The 18458-nt window shown below is 46.5% G+C and overlaps 2 protein-coding genes and 1 long non-coding RNA gene across 3 annotated transcripts; 1 reads left to right on the top strand and 2 right to left on the bottom strand.

Annotated features, from left to right (window-relative positions):
- Window positions 1-8: 8 nt before the first annotated feature.
- On the bottom strand, window positions 9-1625 carry LOC133472605 (uncharacterized). The gene is made up of 2 exons (XR_009786776.1): window positions 967-1625; window positions 9-830 (listed from the first exon to the last, which is right to left on the bottom strand). It is a non-coding gene; the product is annotated as an uncharacterized LOC133472605 (long non-coding RNA).
- LOC133472580 (gastrula zinc finger protein XlCGF8.2DB-like) lies at window positions 10-8533 on the top strand. The gene is made up of 2 exons (XM_061763644.1): window positions 10-641; window positions 5127-8533. Exons 1-2 carry the CDS (start codon window positions 611-613, stop codon window positions 6248-6250), a joined length of 1155 nt encoding a protein of 384 aa, XP_061619628.1. The 5' UTR covers window positions 10-610; the 3' UTR covers window positions 6251-8533.
- Window positions 8534-13551: 5018 nt separating this feature from the next.
- LOC133472570 (oocyte zinc finger protein XlCOF6.1-like) lies at window positions 13552-18355 on the bottom strand. Its single transcript, XM_061763627.1, has 3 exons — window positions 18187-18355; window positions 17621-17752; window positions 13552-15288 (listed from the first exon to the last, which is right to left on the bottom strand). Exons 1-3 carry the CDS (start codon window positions 18197-18199, stop codon window positions 14135-14137), a joined length of 1299 nt encoding a protein of 432 aa, XP_061619611.1. The 5' UTR covers window positions 18200-18355; the 3' UTR covers window positions 13552-14134.
- Between the last annotated feature and the right edge of the window lie 103 nt (window positions 18356-18458).

Raw genomic sequence — 18458 nt, 5'->3', positions numbered from 1 at the left:
AAAAAAAAAAAAAAAAGCCGTGTGCTGAGCTAAATGTGCAGCAGACCATGTAAGGGGTGTCCATTTGGACAAACTTCGTCAATCGAAAGGGGAAAACATTTCATTGACAACTACAAGAGAGTGCGGGCCTGAGCACAAGTAATATGAGTTTAGAAAAGAAATATACATTTGTAATAATCCATAAACGCTAACGAAATTGCATTTTGTTTGGTGTTTTTCCACGGTTGTACGTCGAATCGCGTGTGACTAACACAAGTTTTGTCCAAGTCAAGTTGCCGTAGAGGCTCCGCTGAAGCGCTACCTCCGCACACGTCTGATTGTATTTTTTTTGCCACACGAGACTTCACGAAACATGTTTGCGTCAATTAGCTCGGAGTCCTCGACGCACCACGTCCAAAACTAGTAAGATACAAGTCGTTGAATCTTCGTGTGCGGTTGAAGTCGTCTCGGTGCAAGTCGAAGCTTCTCGGCCTCGCTTCACTTAGCCTGCTAGCCGCTAACGAAGCAGCGAGCGAGCGAGCGTCGCGGTTGGAATTGCGAGCGAGAAGAACAGCAGGACACTCGGGGACCGAAAGAGCGACAGCGGCAACCAGCGGACGCAGTCTGCGAGATGCAAAGCGGAATTGGCTCGTGCGGAGCAGGTTCGTTCACTTGGCACTCTCACGTTTAGAAGAGCGGTTCCGTGTTTCATTCGGGCGCTCTATGACGTCATATCGAGTATGCCATGATCAGCATTCAATCATGGTTCAGGTGCTCGGGTGAGGGCCTTTTGGTTGTTCCAAAGTGGACGCGATGGAGCCTTTTTCCGGCAGGCACGCCCTGTAATTGTACTATTGATACAGAATAAACAAGTCAACACAAAATATGTGCAGGAAATCAAATTCAAGTGAGAGAGAAAAAGAACAGAGTGAATAAAACATAATCGAGAAATCACAGCACACACACAACCGCCAGGGGATGACATACCATCTTTGCAAAAAGGCACAGTGTTCCCCCGACATGGGCTTGACTTGGGCGGCCCCAACAAGTGAAATATCGCCCAGCCAGAAGTCTTCCGACTCTTTGCCGCGACACTCCCGTGTCTAACTCGGGCGCTGTCCGTTTCTTCTGATCTTCCTTGAGATGCTTCTCCAGCTGTGTTTGATGACACTCATTGGACTTGATTGGGCCAAGCCACACCCACCCCTGTCGAGACAAGAGCTGACAGCTCACAGTGCATGTCAGAGCAAATGAGAATCATGAGGTCCAAGGAACTGCCTGAAGAGCTCAGAGACAGAATTGTGGCGAGGTACAGATCTGGCCAGGGTTAGAAATGAGGGGAAAAAAACAACTTGATTTGAGCAAATGGCGTCTTTATCTCAACCAACAGGTCAGAAGGGATCATTTCAATGTTCAAATCTCAAAGATGAGGAGACATGAAGACGTTTCTAAATTCGAAGGAAGTGTCGGGAGATGTGCGCGTGTGCGTGGGTGTTCAGAGTTCAGGCGGGCAGAGCGGGCAGAGAGTTCAGCTTCCCAACAGCCTGATGAATAAAACAGCCTTTGGTTTATCTGTCGCCGCACGGCTAATTGAGAAGATGGATAGACACAAGAATTCATGTTGTCTATTTAAATACAAAACAACAAACAAATACCACTGATGTCTGTTATCGCAAATTTGATTTCTTGTGTTTATAATGTATACGTTTATTCCAGATTCAAATGCAGCCCTATGGGGGGGGGGGGGGGCACAAGCCAGCGCAAACTGTAGGCCGGTCCCAAGCCCGCATAAATGCGGAGGGTGGCGTCAGGAAGGGCATCCGGCTTCAAACTTTGCCAAACGAACGTGAGCGTTCATCCAAAGAATTCCATACCGGATCGGTCGTGGTCCGGGTTAACAATGTTGGTGGACATGATGATGAGGAGAAAGGTTGCTATATTGTGTGTCCAGGAGAGCAGGTGCAAAGGCAGTCAGGCGAGAAGTTTAGGGGCAGGGTTCAAATGATTTGACCATGGTGGAGATGGGAAGAGAAAGGGAGTCGGGGTTATTTTAAAAGAAGAGTTGGCGAAGAATGTCTTGGAGGTGAAAAGAGAATCACATCGAGTGATGAGGCTGAAACTTGAACTTGAGGGTGTTATGTGTCATGTGATTCGTGGCTGTGGCCCACAGGTAGGATGTGACCTAGAGGTGAAAGAGAAATTCTGGAAGGAGCTAGATGATGTAGTTCTGAGCATCCCAGACAGAGAGAGAATTGCGATTGGTGCAGATTGTCATGGACATGTTGGTGAAGGTAATAAGGGTGATGAAGAAGTGATGGGTAAGTACGGCATCCAGGAAAGGAACTTGGAGGGACAGATGATGGTAGACTTTGCAAAAGGGATGCAAATGGCTGTCGTGAACACATTTTTCCAGAAGAGGCACGAACATAGGGTGACCTACAAGAGCGGAGGTAGAAGCACGCAGGTGGATTACATCTTGTGCAGACGATGTCATCTGAAGGAGGTTGCCGACTCTAAGGTCGTGGTAGGGGAGAGTGCGGCTAGACAGCATAGGATGGTGGTGTGTAAGATGCCTCTGGTGGTGGGGAGGACGATTAAGAAGACAAAGGCAGAGCAGAGAACCTTGTGGTGGAAGCTGAGACAGGAAGAGTGTTGTGCGGCTTTTCGGGAAGAGGTGAGACAGGCTCTCGGTGGACGGGAAGAGCTCCCAGAAGACTGGAGCACTGCAGCCAAGGTGATCAGAGAGGCAGGCAGGAGAGTACTTGGTGTATCTTCTGGCAGGAAAGGAGAGAAGGAGACTTGGTGGTGGAACCACACAGTACAGGAAATCATACAAGGAAAGAGGTTAGCTAAGAAGAAGTGGGACACTGAGAGGACCGAGGAGAGGCGAAAGGAATACATTGAGATGCGACGTAGGGCAAAGGTCGAGGTGGCAAAGGCCAAACAAGAGGCATATGATGATGATGTATGCCAGCTTTGACACGAAAGAAGGAGAAAAGGATCTCTACAGGTTGAGCCAGACAGAGGGATAGAGATGGGAAGGATGTGCAGCAGGTTAGGGTGATTAAGGATAGAGATGGAAATGTGTTGACTGGTGCCACTAGTGTGCTGGATAGATGGAAAGAATACTTCGAGGAGTTGATGAATGAGGAAAATGAGAGAGAAGGGAGAGTAGGAGAGGCAGAGGATGAAAAATGTATGTATATATATATATATATAGAGAGAGAGAGAGAGAGAGAGAGAGAGAGAGAGAGAGAGGCACGGTGCGGGGTTCAATCCCCGGCCCCGCCTGTGTGGAGTTTGCATGTTCTCCAAGTGCTTGTGTGGGTTTTCTCCGGGCACTCCGCTTTCCTCCCACATCCCAAAAACATGCATGAATTGGGGACTCTAAATTGCCCGTAGGTGTGAATGTGAGTGTTTGTTTCTCTGTGCCCTGCGATTGGCTGGCAACCGGTTCAGGGCGTACCCCGCCTCCTGCCCGATGATAGCTGGGATAGACTCCGGCACGCCCGCGACCCGCGTGAGGAGAAGCGGCTCGGAAAATGGATGGATGTGTGTGTGTGTGTGTGTGTGCGTGAGTATACATACATATATATATATATATATATATGTATATCCATTTTCTGAGCCGCTTCTCCTCATGAGGGTCGCGGGCGTGCCGGAGCCTATCCCAGCTATCATCGGGCAGGAGGCGGGGTACGCCCTGAACCGGTTGCCAGCCAATCGCAGGGCACATACAAACGAACAACCACTCGCACTCACACCTACGGGCAATTTAGAGTCCTCAATTAACCCTACCATGCATGTTTTTGAGATGTGGGAGGAAACCGGAGTGCCCGGAGAAAAGCCACGCAGGCACGGGGAGAACATGCAAACTCCACACAGGCGGGGACGGCGATTGAACCCGGGTCCTCAGAACTGTGAGGCTGACGCTCTAACCAGTCGGCCACACACACACACACATATATATATATATATATATATATATATATATATATATATATATATATATATATGTTGCAGCCATTTGCTAAAATCCTTTAATGTCCACACAGCACCCCATATTGACAGAAAATAAACAGAATTGTTGACATTTTGTAACTTTCTTAAAAAAGAAAAACTGAACTATCACACAGCCAGAAGTATTCCGAGCCTTTGCTCAGTATTTAGTCGACGCCCCCTTTTGAGCTAGTACAGCCACGAGTCTCTGTGGGAATGATGCAACAAGTTTTCCCACCTGGATTTGGGGATCCTCTGGCATTCCTCCTTGCAGCTCCTCTCCAGTTCTGTCAGGTTGGATGGGGAACGTTGGTGGGCAGCCATTTTCAGGTCCCTGCAGAGATGCTCCATTGGGTTTAAGTCAGGGCTCTGGCTGGGCCATTCAAGAACAGTCACGGAGTGGTTCTGAAGCCAATCCTTCGGTATTTTAGCTAGTTAAATTTGAGTGTCAAAGTGAAGGGTCTGAATGCTTAATGGCTGTGTGATATTTCAGTTTGTCTTTTTTAATAAATCAGCCAAAAAGTTTTTTTTCTGTCAATATGGGGTGATGTGCGTACATTGAGGAAAAAAATGAACTGAAATGATTTTAACAAAGCGTGGAAGATTTAAGGGGGTCTGAAAAGCTTCCGTGCCCAATGTAGAAGTGAAGAGCTCACCCCGTGATGGTGTTCTCAACAAGGAAGCTCGCAAACTCCTCGTGGCTGATCACGGCAGCATGAGGCTGCTGCTGTGAACTTGGAGAAGCTCTGCTGCAAGCCACATGTTTGTGAATGTCGGTGGCCCCACCTGCTCCGCCCGCTGCTCGATGTAATGTGATGTTTCGACGTATTTGTCGGGCATCCGGGTTCCTTCGTATTTTATTCGAGGCAGTGGAACCACTGGCGAACGTGTCTGTATGTTGGACATTGAACACTTTGGAAGCCTTGATTTTATCCTTTGCTGTTATTTGTCTTGACTATGACTTTTCTCTCTCTTTAATTTGTTTTTACTCCCCCTGGGTCTAAAATAAAGAAATAAAGGGTTAGGGTAAGACTAACCGGTTTGTGATGCATCAAAATGACGTGAAATCCTCTTTAATTGCTGTTTCCATGAAGGGACAAATAAACAAATGAGATTTCACCCACGTGTCTTTGTCTTGTGACTTGCAGACGTCAGTGAACATCTTGGTCCTGAGCGACAGGAGCCAAAGTTCCTTCCCATTAAAGCGGAAATGGAGGCTCAAGGGCCTCCCCGCATTAAAGAAGAAGAGGAGTTGGAGCCACCCCACGTCAAAGAGGAGCCCGCGCTCCCCCACATCAAAGAAGAGGAGGAGGAGGAGATCACCGTGGCGCCATCGACTGGTGTCCATTTGAAGAGTGAAGATGATGGTCAAAGTGTGAAGAAAAGAGAGGCGGAGTTTCCAAGAAGCAGCTCAAGTCAACACATGACAACGGAAGGTGGCGGAGACCACCGCGGAGGATCACAAGCAGACGGCCTCTTCGCTCCACTGTCAGATAGTGACGACACGTCACACTCGTCGGCCTATAATGATGATGAGGATGATGATAAAGAAGAGTCTGAAGGCGATACGACATGTCACATGGACAACAAACGCTGGAAATGTTTTCATTGTGGAAAAACCTTTGCTTATAAGAGCCGTTTGAAACGACACATGAGAATACACACTGGGGAAAAACCTTTTGGCTGCACAGTTTGTGGTAAAAAAATCTCTTCAAAGCAACATTTAGAATCACACACAAGAACACACACTGGCGAGAAACCATTTGTCTGCTCAGTTTGTGGTCAAAGATTCTCTGATAAGGGAAACTTGAGATATCACACAAAAACACACACTGGAGAGAAACCTTTTGCCTGCTCACATTGCGGTAAAAGATTCTCTCATAAGGGACATTTAACAACACACACGAGAACCCACACTGGAGAGAAACCATTTGTCTGCTCAGTTTGTGGTCAAAGATTCTCTGAGAAGGGAACCTTAAAAGGTCACACAAGAACCCACACTGGTGAGAAACCCTTTTCCTGCTCAGTTTGTGGGCAAAGATTCTCTGATAAGGGAAACCTCAGAAGACACACAAGAACGCACACTGGAGAGAAACCTTTTTCCTGCTCCGTTTGTGGGCAAAGATTCGCTCAGAAGACAAACTTAAGAAGTCACCGAAGTAAACACACTGGAGAGAAACCTTTTTCCTCCTCAGCAAGTGGCCAAAGAGTCTCTCAGAAGTATAAGGTTAAGACACACAAGTGCGTTGGTGACAACAGCAGCGATCAATGAAGGGTTCGCCCGGAACCCGAGCTGGCTTCATCAGTTTAGGATAATTGTTTTCTGTGTAACTTCGTCAAGGCCTCCTGTGGAAGAAGTGTTGGGAAGGAGCACTGATGCTGAAACACACAGCAATACATCGGTTTGTCCAATTTTTTGGTGATATGCATATCAAAGAAGCCAATAACCGATTGAAATAAAGAAGAAAAGGACACATTTTGTCAAACTCTGGGCAGGTCTGTGGCTTTGACCTTCAGGAGGTTTGTTTTCATCACGTGATGTCTAAAAAAAAACCCAGAAAACAATAAAACCGTGACTTGAAAAGGTTGTAAAACATGTCATGTGTGGTCACCTGGAATTTAAAAGGGTTTTCAAAGAATACAATTATCACATGCTGTAAAACTGGTACTTCAAAGGTGTCACGTCGTATCAAATCCGGCACTTCAAAGGATCATGCAAGGTCAGACAGAGTTACGTGAGGTCACGTGGTGTCATTGGGGCAAGGGTCATGCAAGGACATGCCCGGGCAGATTTCTGGGAGAGAGAGAGAAGGTGGGGGCTCACGCACAGACGTGTTGTGAAATGTCTGGTCAGGAAACACTGGGGCTGACAAAGGGTCAGTGGGAGAAGTCTTATCAGCTTTCAGGTCATTGAAGGGGCGTGGATCCCTCAAGTAGGAGGGGGTGACAGCGAGCAGGTATCGGCGAACGTTCACAAAGCAGACCGGACGCCAGCAGACCATCACGAGCCAGATGGTACCGATACGTCTTCTTACCATGTCAACGCTCTCGCAACGACCCCAGAGACCGCGGATGCACAGGGGAGAGATGGGGGGGGGGGGGGGTAGTTCGACTGGCAGTTGAATCCTTTCCGCACATCCACCATCCGCACGCACAACTGCTTTGGAGAAGTCCCAGGAGTTGACGAGACCAGAAAAAACACCTCCGCCGCTTCTGCTGTTAAGAAGTAGTCGTACTTTTACTCCGTTACAATGATCGAAATGTCGCTCGCTACTTTTATTGATCCATTATTTCCCGCACGAGACTACGGCTTCGACTTCCGCATCGGGGGCTGTTCGCGCAATCAATTTACGCGCTAGTGAGGTTTAAGTCGAGTTCACCAATCAAAAGACACAAGAAAGTCACATGACCTCAGACAACGGCTTCCCGGGCATAGGTATTAACAGAAGCTAAACCAGCCTGGCTGATTGTCGTGCCTACGTGGCCACCATGTTGGGAAGGTCCTTGTTACCATGAAGGCGGCGGCCACTACGGCACGGTGGACGACTGGTTAGAGTTCTGAGGACCCGGGTTCAATCCCCGGCCCCGTGGCTGCGTGGGGTTTCTCCGGGCACTCCGGTTTCCTCCCACATCCCAAAAACATGCGTGAATTGGAGACTCTAAATTGCCCGTAGGTGTGCATGAGAGTGCCAACGGTTGTTTGTTCCTACGTGCCCTGCGATTGGCTGGCAACCGGTTCAGGGCGTACCCCGCCTCCTGCCCGATGATAGCTGGGAAAGGCTCCGGCACGCCCGCGACCCGCGTGAGGAGAAGCGGCTCAGAAAATGGCCACTACTCTTGTTTACATTTCGACCAGGGATGCCAAAAATGCGGCCCGCGGGCCAGAACTGGCAATCCAGCCTGTGGGGATGTAGAACACATTCACTGCTATTTACTCTTCCGTTTAAGTAACATTTTGGCTCATCGGATCAGCCAGTGTCGTATTTGTGGCACTTTAGTATTTTCGCATCGAGGTGCTGCGGGTCGCGGCACTACTCGTGGTCCCAGCAGAACCGCGAAGAACACGTAACATCGGCGACAAGAACTGATCCGCTAGTACATCTTGTATTAATGAGGAAGCGCGCCTACAATAATCTAATTAGTTTAATGTTAAATGTATTAAGCGACGGAGCGATGTTAGGGATTATGTCACAACACAGAATGTAGTAACTTCAAATTCAGAAATGGGCAATAAAAATGGAAAAATACTGCACCTAACACTTTCCTGGTGGATGCATTTGGGATCAGTCTTTGAAGTTGGTAATTGTGAAGAACGAAGTGAAACAGACAATGATTTGAGTCAATTCTTTTCCAGAATGAAAGTGCTTAAAGGATGAGGACGATGCTATTCATGTGGCACAGCCTGAAGCAGGCATCGGGTGCAGGTGCAGATGGGCCTGGCTCACGTTGAAGGCCAAAGCAAAAAAGCAAAGAAATGAGGCAAATGGCAAATTGCAAATTCAATTTGCACATCAACATGTACTTGAGCGGTGTAAATAAACATGATTTGATTTTGCCTTATTGTACTCTTCAGAGTCTTCCAGATTGCTTAATTTATGTTCAAATCCCCAAAATTCTCTGTGGTGGCCCTCACACCCCTCCTTTGCCTTTGGTGTTTGCACGTCTGAAATTGAGAAATTCAGCAGAGGCAGTTTTGGACCCTCACCCGTTCAAATCTTGAACATCCATTCATCCATCCATCCATCCATTTTCTGGACCGCTTCTCCTCACGAGGGTCACGGGCTGCTGGAGCCCGTTCCAGCTATCTTCAGGCGGGAGGCGGGCTACACCCTCAACCGGTCGCCATTCAATCGCAGGGCACATATAAAAAACAAAGAACCATTCACACCTATGGGCAATTTAGAGTCCCCAAGCATTCAACATAGTCATAAGAAATAGTGGAAATGACATCAGTCGCACATATTCACACATGGAATGATAATACAGAAGGACTAAAAGAAGATTTCCACCTAAACACAGGAACAGATCTTTAAGATGTCGGTTAGTAATAAATAGGCTCCAGCTGTATTTGTACAGCTGGTGTAAAGTAGGAAAGTACGTAAGGCTTAATAGTAAAAGATTCTGATGGAACATATTTAAGTTCATCTGCAATGGCCACTGTCTGAAAATTCTGTTGACAAGCATATCTTTGCGTTGAGTGTGATCATTCATGGACCTTCATTTCTATACGCTGTTATATCATTAAGCATATATACACCAAACCAGACTGTGATGGAAGAACACAGGACTGATTCGATGCCTCAACAGCTCCCGAGGCAGGCCGTGCTTCCTCAGAAGCCGCAGGAAGTGCTGTGGCGACCCCTGACGGGACAAGCCAAAGGAAACATATGCTGCCATCCAAGCAACGTCTTTTTCATGGACGCCCCTGCTTATTTCAGCAAGACGATGCCAAGCCACATTCTGCACGTGTTACAACAGCGTAGCTTCGTAGTAAAAGAGTGCAGGTACTAGAAAGGAAAGGAAAGGAAAAAGAAGAAGAAGATAAGCCAGCGTGCTGTAGCAGCCCGGGTAAACGATGTGCCTACATGTCAGCCATTTTGGGGAGGTCGACGTTCCCATCAAAGGCAATGAATGGACATTGAAAGTAAGTTATAACTCAATTTACATCCGATCTTCACAAGGTATACTTTTTTTGTCAACGTCAAAAGCATGTGTTATCAAAACAGAGTTGTCTTTTTGAATGGAAAATGTAACTTTACCTGTGGAAGGTTATTCTAAGTTCCCTTGTTGTGATTGTACAGGATTGAGCGTGACCGTATGCGACACAATGTGCTACGAGAACTAGTTTTTCGGTAGTTTTTTGATGGGATTCAAGTCAGGTGATTGGCTGGGTCATTCTAGCAGCTTTTTTTTCTGCTTTGAAATCAATTGAGAGTTTCTTGGCAATATATTTTGGATCATTATCGTGCTGAAATGTCCACACTCATTTCATTTTCATCCTCCTCCAAGATGGCAGCAGGTCTCGGTACATTTGCCCATTCGTTCATCCTTCCTTCCTTCCTTCAATAATGTCAAGTTTACCAGTAGCATTTGCTGGAAAGCAGCCCCACACCATCATGTTCCCACCTCCCAACTTCACTGTTGGTATGGTGTTTTTAGGGTGATGTGCAGTGCCATCTCTCCTCCAAACGTGGTGTGATGGCAGCCAAACAGTTCAATTTTGCTCTCATCCGACCAGACTACATTCTCCCAGTATTTAACTGACTTGTCCAAATGTTGTTCATCAAACTTCGAACGAGCTTTGACATGCTTTTTGTCAGCGATGGGCTCTTGCGTGGTGAGCATGCATCCAGGTCATGGCGGCCGAGTACATCACTCACTGTTTTCCTGGTGACAACGGTACCTGCTAATTCCAGGTCTTTTTGAAGCTCTCCACAGGTGGTCCTTGGCTCTTGGACAACTCTTCTGATTATTCTTTGCACTCCTCTGTTAGAAATCTTGTGAGGAGCACCTGATCGAGGCAAATCTATGGTGGTATGGCTGGCTTTCCGCTTAGGTATTATGGCCCCCACTGTGCTCACTGGAACGTTCCGAAGCTTAGCTATGCGCCTGTAACCAATGCCATCCTTATTATTTTGCAACAATTAGTTTGCGATGGTCTTGAGACAGCTCCTTTAACCATCACAAAATGACATAACGCATTAATAAAATATGCAATCAGGACGAGCGCCTGGCCCAGACGGAATCTCTGTTGAATTCATTAAACATTTCTGGCCAATACTAGCGCATCTATTTTTCAGAACAGCCAAGTAGATAAAGTATAAACGTCAAATATTTAGCCACATGAACACAGCTTCAATTAAATTATTGCTAAAGTCAGGTAAAGACCCCCCTCTCATGGCTAATTATCGTCTCTTTTCACTGAGATATCAAGATTATCTCGAAAGCCCTCGCAGCGAGATTTAAAAAGGTACTCCCGTCGATAATCCACTATGAGCAGACAGATTTCATTCAAGGGAGAAGGTCCACAAATAATGTCAGATGTCTGTTAAATTGAATAAGCATGTCACAGCGTGAAAATCTAAATGCAAACATCATGTCGCTTGACGCAGACAAAACATTCGATAAAGTTATCTGGGCTTTCCTGTTTGCAAATTTGGCTTTGGAGACTTATTTATACATCGGATAGCGACATGATACAACTCGCCGAAAGCGACAATCACCACAAATAGGATTACATCACAAAGTTTTACTTTACAAAGAAGAACCAGACAAGGATGTCCACTCTCACCAATGCTATTTGCAATATCCGTCTTGCTGCCGCTATACGTCAGAATGCTAATCATAAAGGTATCTGCTCACTAGTGACAGAACCCAAAATCAATCTGTATGCTGCTGATATTCTTCGTTACATACAGGAACCCAAGTCTTCTCTTCAGCATTTACAGGACACTTGTGTCAGTCTTTGTGCATGCGAAACGGTGTCAATTCACTTGCATGTGTCCGCAGGCACACACCCCTGGGACTCTTCCGCTTATGTGGGGCCACTCACTTATTGCGACAAATCAAATTACTTGGGTATCCCCTCACTCGCACTCTCGTCCTATAGACTTTTAGAATTTACATAGTCACTGCCACCACTCTTCGGTTGTACAGCCGGGTTCACGACACTTGCTTCTTCTCCTTGTCCTGTCCTGTCCTGTCCTGTCCTGTCCTTCCCTCACAGGGTGGAGCACGACTGCCCCATACAACACTCATATCTAATGTTTCATTGTTAGAGATATGTCATGATTTACTTTTCTCTTCTTGTTTACAATGAGTGCTTTGTCTTTCGTCTTCTTTTCTCACTCCCCTCGAGAAACTTTGTTCTGTTCAACTGATCGACATTGATCCTCAAAAAATATCAATTATAGGACGAAGAAACCACAACGGCATAAAAGGGATACAGATCCTCCATTCTGCTTGACCGAACAGCCGCACAGGACCAAACAAAAGAAGAAAAACTAATTTCAGGCCTCTCGTCTTTGTTGTTAAATGCTTTGTCTTTGATGAAAGACATCCAAATCAACACAAAAGCCCACAATTTGTACAGTTTTAAGCAAAAAAAAACCTGTTTTATTAGGAACCTTTAAGCCTTAGACGAGACGAGGCATGTGTGTCATGAGACGTCGGGGGCGGCTGGAATCATCAAATCAGGGTTAGGCAGAGGAAACAGTAAGAATGGGATTGCTTCCGCTTTCAGGGGAAATCAAGGATATCTCCGACGATCGACGTGTAAAAACATGACGAGGAAAACGTCGTCATTGAGGGATCGTAATCTCGACTGGGTTGACTATGCAGTACGGGTTAAATACTCAAGGATCTTTACTTCGCTTTCAGTCCGACCCATGTCGATGGAGTCTTCCTAATAATCACTTCATATAAATAAGAAATAAAAGAAACAAGAAATCAAAACGGCTCATGTACCGAGTAACAAGGTACGTTGTATTTCATGAGTTTTTAATCGACGCATGAATTGCAAACAAAAACCCCAAATATAGGAATGTGGCATTATTTTGCATTCAAATGTATTGCAAAATCCATTTGTCATTGCTAAGCATTTATTAACAGTGAAATGTGCTGAAGTTGATGTGAGTGAAGTTACTACTGGTAGACTCACCTCACACTCACGAGTTGTTTCGACTCGAGACGGGCCACGCACGTTTGTCACATTTGCAAAGTGAATTCCCTCCAGCGTCGTCTCGAAACACAATACTGAACTTTTTTTTGCAGCGACCCCAAACGGTAGAAATGTTTATTTGCATGAATAACTCACGTCCTTATCATGGAAAAAAAGTTCAGCATTGCAGGCCGCAATGCATGCTGGGAACCGCAGAGTGGCCCATCTCACGAAAGGTTCTCAAACAACAGTGATAATTCGTCTTCACAAGAACCGTTGACAGATCGTTTCAAGTGCACGAGGAATTACTCAAATGTATGTCCTCCAAAAACATGGACATCTTTAACACGGGTAGCAGTGTTTCAAAGGCCTGCGGTGGCTTGGACAAGAGGCTGCTGTTCTGGATGGCGGACCCACGACGCAGGGGGACCCTTCTCATTCATTTGGGGATTTTTGTGAAAATTAGTTCTTGCACTTCAAAAGGCTCAAAGCAGATTATCTATGTTTTGTTTTTAAATACATTCAATATGTTTGAAGATGAGATCAAACGTATGCCGATTGATAACAATACAGTGCTGAAGTGTTGAGCATTTTTTTCACGGTTTGAATTTTCCTGATATTGTGGGCGGGCTTGAAACACAGCCCGGGCGTGTACTTTGTAACGCGAGTTCCCTCCCCCACGATATAAATACAAAGTGACGTCATTTTGTTGCTCAGTTGTGAGTTAGCTGTGCTTAGCTTCCATAACAAGGCTTATTTACCACTCCGGCGTACAGTTCGTAAGCTAACGATGGCTACACCCCGAAAATGTGTCTTCGTTGGATGCCTCAGATTTTTTAAACTCCCCATTGACTTTTTAAAGACACACGCAGATGGCGCTCTGAACATCAACACCACCAGCTGACTCGACAGTGCGCATTTTATGACGGATACTTTTATAACCTTTGACAGATTTCACAAACATTGGCATCGATCAAATATAAACAAAACAATTCCAAATCTAAGACGCCATCGCACCATCACGATGACTGCAGTTGACTTAAGCATGGGGGAAAATATGGCAGACATGCACATTTCTTCTCCATATTTAAAATGGCATTTTTGTCATACATCTAGCGACGGGGTGTCCGTTCCTAAATGTAGCCCTCTGGTAGGGCTGAGGAAAAATAAAAGCAAATATAAATACATAGAGGAGAAACGGCAAAGTGTGATATAGTCACATAATACACGACATGACAAATTTGATGCAGGATTACAGTTTTCCATCTTGCCCCAACAAGTCAAAGTTTCCTCACAGTCTATTTCAATCACTTATTTGGTCATTTGGTGTGCACGTCACAAAAACAATGGACAGAGCAGATGTATTGCGACAAGCGTTTTAGCACAAGCGCTGATTCTCGAAAACCTGTCCACAGGAAGCCTTGAAGAAGCTATAAGGAATCCACTCATCCCTGGTGCATGAACTGATGCAGCCTGCTCGGATGAGAGGCGAAACCTTCAGAGAGCGCTGCTGTTCTCACCGACACACTTGTGTGCACGAATATGTTGGTTCCGAGAGAATCTTTGGCCGCAAACCGAGCAGGCAAACGGTTTCTCCCCAGTGTGCGTTCTTTTGTGACGATTTACGCTTCCCTTCTGAGAGAATCTTTGGCCACAAACGGAGCAAGCAAAAGGTTTCTCTCCAGTGTGCGTTCTTGTGTGGCGACTTAAGTTTGCCTTATGAGAGAATCTTTGAGCACAAACCGAGCAGTTAAAGGATTTTTCACCCGTGTGTGTCCTTGTGTGACTTTTTAAGTTGCTCTTATTGGAGAACCTTTGGCCACAAATTGAGCAGGGAAAAGGTTTCTCACCAGTGTGGGTTCTTGTATGACATCTTAAGTTTGCCTTATGAGAGAATCTTTGACCACAAACTGAGCAGACAAACGGCTTCTCACCAGTGTGGGTTCTTGTGTGACTTTTTAAAGATTGCTGTCTCGAGAATGTTGTAGCACAAAATGAGCAGGCAAAGGGTTTTTCACCAGTGTGGGTTCTTATGTGTCTTTTTAAGTCTTCCTTTTGGGAGAATCCTTTTCCACAAACCGAGCGGGCAAAAGGTTTCTTGCCAGCGTGGCGAATCAAACTGCTCTTGTAACCAAAGGTTTTCCCACACCGAGAACATCTCCATCGTTTGTTGTCAGTGTGACATGACTCCTCCTCATCATCATCATCATCATCATCACCAGTGTGAGGAGAGTGCGACGTCATGTCGTCACTATCTGACAGTGGAGCTCCACGGTGGTCTCCATCACCTCCTGTTGCCATGTGTTGACTTGCGCTGCTGCTTGGAGGCTCCGCCCCTCGTCTCTCCTCACTTGGACCTTCATCTTCACTCTTCAAAGGGACACCAGTCGATGCAAACATGGTGATATCCTCCTCTTCCTCTTTAATGTCGGGTGGCTCTTCGTCCGTTTCGATGCCAAGCTGCTCCGACTCCTCTTTAACGTGAGGAGAATCTTCTGTCTCTTGATCGTGACGGACCTCTGCCTCCTCCTTTTTGATGCGCGGGTGCTCCTCCTCTTCTTTAATGGAGCAGAGCTCTTCATTCTCCTCTTCCCCTTTAACGTAAGGGGACTCTGGCGCCAGCCGCTCAGGACCAAGATCTTCACTGACGTCTGCAAGACACAGGAAGGAAAAACAAATCTTATTTGTTTATTTGCAATCTCCTCAGTCCACTCTCTCCACGTTAGCTCCTCCCACCAGAGTTCTGAGCGAGGAGTGACAAATAATTGCAGGCATCAGACCTCAATGTCATCTTTTCATGACCTTCAGGAACTCCGGGCAGATCTCATCCACCCCTGGGGCCCTGCCACCGAGGAGCTTTTTAAATACGTCGGTGACTTCAACACCATCGATAGGCGAAAAAAATTGAGGTCTTCCAAGTATTGGGCCCACCGACTCACAACGTCCCCAGCTGAGGTCAGCATCCCCACTTTACACAACATTGATTGTGCACCGCTTCCCCCTCCTGAGACACCGGGTGGTGGACCACAATTTCCCCCAAGCAACCCGCAAGTCGTTTTCCACGGCCTCGCCGGACTCCTCCCACGCCCGGGATTTTGCCTCAGCGACCACCCAAGCTGTGTTGCGCTTGGCCAGCCGGTACCCATCAGCTTCTTCCGCTTGACGGCATCCCTTACCACGGGTGTCCGCCGACGGGTTCAGGGATTGGCGCCACGACGGGCATCTAACAGCTCACGGCCACAGCGCCGGTCGGCCGCCTCAACTATGGAGGCGCAGAACATGGGCACCACGGACTCAAAGAAATGTTTTTAAAAAAAAATCGATTACATATATACGTAGATAGCTGGTCATCTTTCCTCAACATGCTAAATCTAGACACTAGATTCCTTTGAATGGGGAGGGTGCCGTTGGACAATAACTAGACTAAGTGCGAAAGTAAACAATAGAATTTTGTATTTTTTGTTGTCAAGGTTGTTGGTTTTATTATTCTATTTATTTGTTTATTTGTATTTTCCCACACATTTTAGATCAGGGCGGCACGGTGGGGGTGTGTTGGGGGATTGGCTGTTAGGCAGCAGTGCTTTTGCTTTGCATAGTAGAGTTTTAAGTTGCACTTCCGGATGTAGCGCCCAACTGTATTTACTGACATTGGTTTTCTGAAGTGTTCCTGAGCCCACGCGGTGATATCCTTGACACATCGATGTCGATTTTTGATGCAGTGCCGCCTGAGGGGTCGAAGGTCACGGGCATTCAATGTTGGTTTTGGGCCTTGCCGCTGACACGCAGTGATTTCCAATCACGGCCCCCACCTGTTCCCAATGAGCCTGTTCACCTGTGGGATGTTCCAAACAGGTGTATGAGGAGCATTCCTCAACTTTTTTGCCACCTCTCCGAGCTTTTTTGCAGGAGCTGCTGTCAGCCACAGCTCACACCCAGTCACTCACACACAAAATGGCCGAGGTCACACGCCACACTACCAGGCCCCACCTGTCAAAGGCACATGATGTACAAAAACACTTCATTACGTACACCAATTGCTTACGATTTGTTTTTTTTTGCAGTGTTCCAACACTTTCACAATGTATCTGAAGCGTGTTGTAATACAGCGGCTGAAATGAGTATTGAACATGTTTCACCATGTTTCTCACTCAGTAAACTTCCAAAGGCGCTATTGACGTGAAAATTGATGTTGGGAACCACCCAAGTAATCCAGACATACAAAGAAAGTAGAACAAATGGAGTAATGGCACTGCACATCACCCTACAAACACCATGGCAACAGTGAAGTCCGGAGGTGGGAACACGATGGTGTGGGGCTGCTTCTCAACAAATGCTACTGGTAAACTTCACATTATTGAAGGAAGGAAAAATGGACAAAATCTTTTGAGCAAAATCTGACGCCATCTACGTGGATGATGAAAATGAAACGGGGGTGGACATTTCAGCAGGATAATGATCCGAAACATACTGCCGAGGAAAAAAAATAAAGCTGCTAGAAGGGCCCAGCCAATCGCTTGACTTGAATCCAATCAAAAATCTGTGGAAAGAACTGAAACTCAAGGTCCTTCAAAGAAGCCCAGGGACCCTTCGAGATTTGAAGACTGTTTGTGTGGAGGAATGGGTCCAAACTCACCCCAGAGTAATGCATGCGACTAGTTTCTCCATACAGGAGGCGTCTTGAAGCCGTCATTGCAAACGAAGGCTTTTGTACAAAGCATGAAATAAATACCGGTTGGCGTGTTTCATACGTTCTCCCTGTGTCATTTCACATTTTTCCACACAACTTAAATTCTGAACTTATTTGTTCTGCTTCCTTTGTATGTGTGGATTACTTGGGTTGTTCCCAACATCTGGCGCAATGTTCCTGTCAAGATATTGAGTGAGGAACACGGTGACGTGTTCAATACTTATTTCAGCCGCTGTATTGTTATTGTTCAAAAAGTCAAACGGGTTTTCCTCAGTGAGCGGAATACGTGAACAAACCTGCTGTGTGGAACCCAACCGGAGGCTGCTTCCCCTCTTTTGCGCCACAAAGTTCCTCCTCGGACTCCGCGGCGCTTCTTGTCCACATTTCCACGCGATAAACACAACACATGGTCTGCTCACACTCGATCTCTGCTGACACAAAAGCGTTTCTTTGTGATTAGCTAGCTAGCAAGCTAAGCTAAGCTAAGCTAAGCTAGGCCGAGAAGCTTCGACGGGTCGCGACCGGACACGACGATTGAACCCCAATAAAGTAGGTCGTTGGAACTCTAAAACGGCTTAGGGACGGTGCACCGACGCAAGCTTTCAAGCTCTTTTCGCAAAGGCTCCTCCTGAGCAAGGAGCAACGCAGGTATGTTAGGTAGATGCGACACGCCCGTCTTGAGCTCCGTGCCGACGGCGACGCTAAGCTAGGAAGGTCAAAGTCGTCATGTGTGTGGAGCGCAAGAAAACCAAAAATAAACTGAAATTCCCGTCTATTAGCTCAGGAAAGCCATCCAGGTGTGTCATATAATATATGACACACCTGGATGACAATGGTGTTTTGAAAAAACAAAAAGAACAACCTAATATATCCATCTGTAGCGCTTCCCCTCACTAGGGTCGCGGGCGTGCCGGAGCCTATCCCAGCAAGGATATACTTCTTCTATTGAATTCGAATTTGTGCAGTGTAAGAATGCCTGGAATTGTAAAGAATCAATAAGTCTTTGAAACGAGTACTTTAAGCGTGGCTGTATTCACCTAATTCACGGACTGAACAATAGGGAGTTCCCTGTCAATCAGCCGCTCTCGTCCCATTGACGTCGGCGAACCCAATTCGCGCCAGCGGGGGGCGCCA

Source organism: Phyllopteryx taeniolatus, chromosome 23 (genome assembly GCF_024500385.1).
Source record: "Phyllopteryx taeniolatus isolate TA_2022b chromosome 23, UOR_Ptae_1.2, whole genome shotgun sequence".
NCBI classification, from domain to species: Eukaryota; Metazoa; Chordata; class Actinopteri; order Syngnathiformes; family Syngnathidae; genus Phyllopteryx; species Phyllopteryx taeniolatus.
Note: the sequence above shows the minus strand (reverse complement) of the source record. Positions and strands in the feature narration are given on the sequence as shown.

Excerpts from the sequence above, each read along its gene's own strand:
- LOC133472580 (XM_061763644.1), top strand. The coding sequence starts at position 611 with ATGCAAAGCGGAATTGGCTCGTGCGGAGCAG. Across the intron at positions 642-5,126 it reads AATTGGCTCGTGCGGAGCAG|ACGTCAGTGAACATCTTGGT; the intron begins GTTCGTTCACTT and ends TGTGACTTGCAG.
- LOC133472570 (XM_061763627.1), bottom strand. Across the intron at positions 15,289-17,620 it reads GGTTGGGTTCCACACAGCAG|ACGTCAGTGAAGATCTTGGT; the intron begins GTTTGTTCACGT and ends TGTGTCTTGCAG.